This window comes from Octopus bimaculoides, chromosome 22 (genome assembly GCF_001194135.2).
Source record: "Octopus bimaculoides isolate UCB-OBI-ISO-001 chromosome 22, ASM119413v2, whole genome shotgun sequence".
NCBI lineage: Eukaryota > Metazoa > Mollusca > Cephalopoda > Octopoda > Octopodidae > Octopus > Octopus bimaculoides.
In genome coordinates this window covers 25,370,574-25,378,261 of record NC_069002.1, presented here as the reverse complement: position 1 = coordinate 25,378,261, position 7,688 = coordinate 25,370,574, and the positions used below count along the sequence as shown (strand labels likewise).

The 7,688-nt window shown below is 39.4% G+C and overlaps 1 protein-coding gene across 4 annotated transcripts in view; it reads right to left on the bottom strand.

Annotated features, from left to right (window-relative positions):
* Window positions 1-7,688, bottom strand: part of LOC106873135 (uncharacterized) — a 42,366-nt gene that overhangs the window by 11,012 nt on the left and 23,666 nt on the right. For 3 of the 4 annotated variants that reach the window (XM_052975748.1, XM_014920361.2, XM_052975746.1), the window contains one exon: window positions 2,560-2,685. In XM_052975748.1, coding sequence (XP_052831708.1) covers window positions 2,560-2,685 — 126 coding nt within the window. Of the gene's footprint in view, window positions 1-2,559; window positions 2,686-2,773; window positions 2,882-4,378; window positions 4,447-7,688 lie in introns of all 4 variants that reach the window. The other variant, XR_008266537.1, reaches the window with a different exon arrangement.

Below are 7,688 nucleotides of genomic sequence, written 5' to 3'. Positions count from 1 at the left end.
ATATATATATATATACATGTAGATGTAGTTCAAATTTATAGAAAAACAAAGATGAAGACTTGTGTAGAAACAACAAATAAGTGTATTAGTTTGACGCTCAAAAAGAATGGAAATGTCTTTTACGTTTCGAGCCAATGCTCTTCCACAAAAAGGAATAAGAGGAAATAAATAGATGTATATATGCGATAGATTTCCATATAGTTTTCTGCTACCAATTCTACTCCAAAGACATTGGTCAGCTCAAAGCTGTAATAGTAGAAGACATTTACCCCCACGGTACCATGCAGTAGGATTGAACCCAACACCACATAGTAACTGAGGCAAACATGATGAACCACGGAGCCATGCCTGGAACCCATTAGTTAATTAAATCAAACCTCTCCCTCAATATATGACTGGTATCTATTCCACTGATGCACCCACAAAGCTACACACAAAATGTACACAGAATCAGGAATACTTTTAACCCTTTAACCGTTTCACATTCAGGGTTCTCTGTTAGATGCAACCCTTATTTATTTACATAGCTTTGAATTAATCAATGCCTTATCTTGTAGCTTTGAGATTTTGATGAAGTGATAGTTTATTTTTAGAATGACATTGTTGGATAGGTGTGAGAGGCCAGATCTGGCCAGTTTGAACATAAAACAGGGAGAATATTTGGGCCGGATATGGCCAGTGTAAGTACCAAAAACTGTAATTACTACATAAGTAGCGTTGGTGTGGGTGGTGGTGTCACTTCAAAAGCAGCAAGTACACTCTGTGGAGTGGGTGGCATTAGGAATGGCGTCCAGTTGTACAAACCATGTCAAAGCAGACTGTGGAACCTGGTGCAACCCCAAGCCTTACAAGTTTCTATCAAACTGTCCAACCCATACCAGCATGGAAAATGGATCTTAAATGATAATGATGATGGTGCTGATGATGGTGATGATGATGATAATCCACCCCCTTCTCACACTCCACTACCAGTTTATTACTTGTTTGTCCGTTCTATGTCTGTTTTTCCAGGGGTAATAACAATGGCCAATAATATATTCACCTAACCCATGCTACCAAAGAAAAATAGACATAAAAATGAAGACAAAAAAAAGATCAAAAGAAATCTCATTACCATACACTAATTACCAATGACATAAGAAATGAGTTCATAAAAGTAGTAGGCTCTTGGAGTAAATGTCTTCCTCTGGGAATCCAATAATTACATCAGCATTTTAACATTCACTTTTCTAGGACAAGACGCCGTAAAGCAATTGGCTGTAGGACTATTCACTGTAAGGCAATTCACTATACAGGTATTTCACCGCAAGGACATTTTGTAGTAAAGCATAAGAAGAGAAGGATAAAAAATAAAATTAAAAATAAAAATAATGAAGGTCATACACTTTGGAGTAAAGACTGTCTGCCAACATAACATGGCAGTCCTGGTATAGGACGAATGTTGCTGTAATTTAACCCCGGGAGACATCATCTCTCCAGCAGGCTATACAACATGATCTGTGTCCTTATATTTTCAAAACAATATCTGTATCGCGATTTCCAGGTTATTTCCCTTCATCAGCACAGAATAATTGTTTGGATAGAGGTGCCACTGCCAAATTCCCGTTCAAAATATATAGTTTTCAAAGTGACAACTAGTCACTGGTCTATAAATTAGAAAATTACTATTTTTAAATCTCACAACGAGAGATATTCAGTAACAGTACTTTGGAGTAAAGACTGTCTGCCAACATAACATGGCAGTCCTGGTTTAGGATGAATGTTTCTAAAGTTACAGTAACATTCGTCCTAAACCAGGACTGCCATGTTATGTTGGCAAATAATCTTTACTACAAAGTACTGTTGCTGAATATCTCTCATTGTGAGATTTAAAAATAGTAATTTTCTAAATCATACTCTTTATTTAAAAAGTTAAGCTAAAAAACTAAAAAGCTAAAAATCATCTAAGTTCATTGCAATTGCATTCAAATAATGCTGGTTTTGATTTTGATCGTAACCTCTGACAATGCTTAGTATGCGCTTACAAACATCTTTGTTTTTTTCCTTGGTTGCAGTTTCTCCTCTTGTTGCATTGTTTACCTTCTTTTTAGAAAGAGATTCTTCATTTCTTAAGACATTGATAAGTTCCAATAAATTTGGATGAGTATTTGTAACAGATTCTTGCAGTGCATTATGGAAACCTTCTACTCCATTGTTGGTGTTTCCAGCTGATATAGGGTTCTTCCATACATATTCCAAAGACCGATAAGAAAAGTAGGAGGAACTCTATGTCTACGAGCTCCCCTGCCTCTCCCCTCACCAATGTAATGCATTTCAAAATATGCCACAAGTTCTTGTGGCAAATCATCGTCACCCACAAGCTCTATAAATGCATTGATGGTGTCTGGAGGCAGGATGAATGCAACCATTTGAACTAGATCTGACAGCTGTTACCAGCAAGCCAAGCCGAGCACCATTTAAAGGCTCCATCATTCATATCCAGCAAGTGATTCTGTTGCTGTGAGCAGGAAGGTTACATGACATAAAAACACAAACAAGGGAGCAGTTTTAATTAATTACCTGAACTAAGAAAGCTGTAGATCCAGTCAAAAGATATTTCTTGAGGTAGGCTGAGATCAAGCTGCTGATGTCATCACGGATGTTGTTCTGTAATTTCTTTTGGTCGGCATCAGTGGTTTTGGAAACCTAAAAAATACAGGAGTATTAGGAGATTAAAACCAAAAAAAAAAAGACATAGGCATAGGAGTGGCTGTGTGGTAAGTAGCTTACTTACCAACCACATGGTTCTGGTTCAGTCCCACTGCATGGAACCTTGGGCAAGTGTCTTCTACTATAGCCTCGGGCCGACCAAAGCCTTGTGAGTGGATTTGGTAGGCGGAAACTGAAAGAAACCCGTTGTTCCATAAGATGTACCCAGTGTAAGCTATGGACACATAAGAGGTGCAGCAATATCAAAGGAAGGTTAACTAGGAAGTTAGTTTTTGTATGTGGCAGATGCTCAGGAGCAATAAACACTGTGAATGTGCAGAAAACAACTTCTGCCACATTCCAGGGAGAAAAACTATAAGTGGTTGATAGCTTCCGCTATCTTGGTGACCAAGTTAGTAGTGGGGGAGGGTGCTCTGAAAGTGTAGTTGCTACAATAAGAATAGCCTGGGCAAAGTTCAGAGAGTTCTTACCTCTGCTGGCGACAAAGGGACTCTCACTCAGAGTAAAAGGCAGACTGTATGACGCATGTGTACGAACAGCCATGCTACATGGCAGTGAAACATGGCCCATGACTGCTGAGGACACGCGTAAGCTTGAAAGGAATGAAGCCAGTATGCTCCGATGGATGTGTAATGTCAGTGTGCATACCCGACAGAGTATTAGTACCTTGAGAGAAAAGTTGAACTTACGAAGCATCAGTTGTGGTGTGCAAGAGAGACGACTGCGCTGGTATGGACATGTGGTGAGAATGGACGAGGATAACTGTGTGAAAAAGTGCCACACCCTAGCAGTTGAGGGAACCTGTGGAAAAGATAGACCCAGGAAGACCAGGGATGAGGTGGTGAAGCACGGCCTTTGAACTTTAGGCCTCGCCGAGGCAATGACTTGTGACCGGGACCTTTGGAAATATGCAGTACGTGAGAAGACCCGGCAAGGCAAGTGAGAGCATAATCTGTGACCTCTGCCAGAAGTGTAGCCAGCTAACTTATTCATATCTTTACTTCATTGGACACTAAAAACTCTGCTTGCGAAGACCTGTTGGGGCAAGTGAAATCAAAATCGTAATTGAACCATATTTGATGACTGGCACCTGCGCCAGTTGAGCACTAACAACACTGTCCAAGCGTGTTCATTGCCAGAGCAGGTGTCTGGCTTCCATGCTAGTGGCCCGTAAATAGCACTATTTGAGCATAATCATTACCAGTGTCGCCTTCTAGCACTTGTGGCATGGTGGCATGTTAGAAAATCATTCAAGCGAGGTCGTTGCCAGTACCGCTGGACTGGCTCCTGTGCAGGTGGCACGTAAAAAACACCTTTTTGAGCATGGCCATTGCCAGTACCGCCTGACTGGCCGTCGTGTCGGTGGCTCGTAAAAGCACCCACTACACTCTCGGAGTGGTTGGCGTTAGGAAGGGCATCCAGATGTAGAAACTCTGCCAGATCAGACTGGAGCCTGGTGCAGCCTTCTGGCTTCCCAGACCCCAGTTGAACCGTCCAACCCATACCAGCATGGAAAGCGGACGTTAAACGATGATGATGATGATGATGATGTGTGTATATGTTTGTGTTTGTCCCCCCAACATCGCTTGACAACTGATGCTGGTGTGTTTACATCCCTGTAACTTAGAGGTTCGGCAAAAGAGACTGATAGAATAAGTACTAGGCTTACAAAGAATATGTCTTGGGGTCGATTTGCTCAACTAAAAGTGGTGCTCCAGCATGGCCACAATCAAATGACTGAAACAAGTAAAAGAGTAAAAGAGTATGAGACAATAAAGTAGCAACTCCAATGAATGCAACGAATATATTTGAAATTCCTGTGAATACAATCAATATAGTAATACTCCTGTGAATGCAGTGAATTCATTAGTTCTCTTATAAACAGTGATTACATTGATACTCTTTGGAATACAGTCAATTTATTTATACTCCAATAAATGCAGTGAATCCGTTGATACTCCTGTGAAGATACTCCTGTGAACATCATCATTTCACCCTTTAGCATTCAGATTATTCTGTCTAATGTACTGCTTATTCATTCACATTGTTTTAACCCTTTCATTACCGTATTGCTGTTGAGATGTTCTGTGTTTCTTTCAATTAATTTTAAATATAACAAAGAATTTAGTAAAATAACTTAGTAATCATTCAGCTAGTGTTAGGAACATTAATTGTGACTAAGGTTTGGTGGAAGATTTTAATTCAAAACTGATGAAAACAAGACATTTGTACTCAGAGCCAGAGGTGGTTTCAGTTGGCTTGGTATCAAAAGGGTTAAGAATTGTTTCTCTATTATATATTTTAACCCTTTTGTTACCATATTTCTGTTGAGATGCTCTGTGTTTCTTTTAATTAATTTTAAATATAACAAAGAATTTAGTAAAATAACTTAGTAATCATTAAGCTAGTGTTAGGAACATAAATTGTGACAAAGGTTTGGTGGAAGATTTTAATTCAAAACTTATGAAAACAAGACATTTGTACTACAGAGCCAGAGGTGGTTTCAGCCAGGTTGGTATCAAAAGGGTTACGAATTGTTTCTCTATTATATATTTTACCCCTTTTCTTACCGTATTTCTGTTGAGATGCTCTGTGAGTCTCTCAATTAATTTTGAATATAACAAAGACTATAGAACCAGAGGCAGTTCCAACCGGGTTGGTATCGAAAGGGTTAAATTAGTCATGCCTTATCTTGTAGCTTTGACATTTTGATGATGTGATTGATTGATTTTTAGGATGACACTGTAGGGTAGGTGTGAGAGGCCAGATCTGGCCAGTTTGAAGATATAACAGATAGAATATTTGGGCCAGATATGGCCAATTTAAATACTAAAGGATTAATGTCTGTTTTCCATGCTGGCATGGGTCGGATGGTTTGGCTGGAGCTGGTAGGTCAGAGAACTGCACCAGTCTCCAGTCATCTGTTTTGGCTTGGTTCCTATAGCTGGATACCTTTCCTAACGCCAACCACTTTACAGAGTAAATTTATTGATACCCCTATGAACACAGTGATTACACCAATACCCTTGCAAACATATAAGTGAATACAATTGTACTCCTGGGTACGGATTGAACAGATGCTCCTGTGAATACGGCAATTACAGTTATACTCATTTGGTCACAGTAATTAAAGTAATATATCTGTAAGCACAGCAGATACATAGATAACCTGTGAAGACATTGATCATGGTAATACACCTGCGATCATCATCTTCATCAACATTTAACATCTGTTTTCCATGCTGGCATGGGTTGGACAGCTTAACAGGAACTGACAAGACCAGGGGTCGCACCAGGTTCCATAGTCTGTTTCTGGTTTGGTTTCTACAGCTGGATGTCCTTCCTAATTCCAACCACTTCACAGAGTGTACTGGGCACTTTTTAAGTGGCACCAGCACCAGTGCTTTTTGACACTAATGCTTTTAATGTGGCACCCTGGTTTTATGGTCTCCTTAAGTAGAACAATGCAACACACATCTCAGCCCTCTGTCATCTCCTTCATAAGGTTCAGGGAATACCTTGATACTCATTATCATCAATAAGCCTGTAAACATAACAAATATACTGATGCTCCTGAAAGCATAGTAAATGTGTCACCATTTCCTTGCTATCATTGACACTCCTGTGAACACAGTAAATATACCTATACTCCGTTGCTATTGCTAATACCCATTATACAACTAGCTATAGTCAGTTAAAAAAGAGGTTTAGTGGCATTTTGTACCAAGACTGAACTTGTGTACACAGCAATGGATTCTAATACAGCAACATACGGATATAGCAATAAAGGTTCCATCCTAAACTGGTCACAGATTGTAGTTACTCACATGATAATTACAATTACTATGGTTATTGCCATGCAACACTGCTTGACTATGGTTGCTAAGGTGGTATATTTGACCAGCGTTACTATGGTAACTGTGATGGTACATGACTGCCATTGCTATGGTTATTATATTGCTTTGGTTACCACTATAGAACATTTGACTGCCGTTACTACAATTACTATCATGCTACATTTGGCTGTATTACTTCCACAGGACACATGTCTATGTGTACCATGTCCTCAGCAAGACATTAAACTGTATCTGGAAGTGCAGCTCCAGCTTGAGCGTCCAGGAATTTTGTGGAGTCTAGAGTTACTCATTAGTCACTGCTGCTCTCAGGTCTGCTCAGGCCCAGGGTGGTAACACATAACAAGGACCACAGTTATGGACCAAATAGCAGACGATGGTTGTGTGGTCATAGAATACAGGACTCAGAGTACCATCATAGCAATTGTAATAATCTCTTTAACAAAATACAGTCCAAAGAAAGTACACAATCAACGTCCTCCTACATCCACTCACCCATTGAATTTCATCTCCCTTTCCTTTGCCCCCAACCTATACCTCCATGTAATCATATTTCCCCACCTTTCCATATGAAACCTAGCTTTTATAGGTGAGTAGACAAATGAAAGAAAGTAGCACTTGACATATTTGGTACGAGTTAAATAGATTTTTAACAACAGTTTTCTCCAAACATCTGATGAGGTAGACATGGCTTGGTCCCCATGAAACTCTGAGTCATGTGGAGCTAAGCCAAATTGTTATTAAATAAACAAACATGTACGTATGTGTACATCCTTTAATTCTTTTATATATGTTTCAGTCATTTGACTGCAGCCATGCTGGAGCACTGCCTTCAGTCGAACAAATCAACCCCAGGACTTATTCTTTGTAAGCCTAGTACTTATTCTATCAGTCTCTCTTGCTGAACCGTTAGGTTACAGGAATGTAAACACAAACACACAATCATATATACACATACATATGTATATATAAATATGACGGGCTTGTTTCATTTTCCGTATACCTAATCCACAAGTGTGTGGGTCACTACCTGGCAAGTTGAGGTCCACCTTAAGCAAGTCTATGCTATTGGCACTTTCTTTATATACATATTCTTTATATATATATATATATATATATATATAT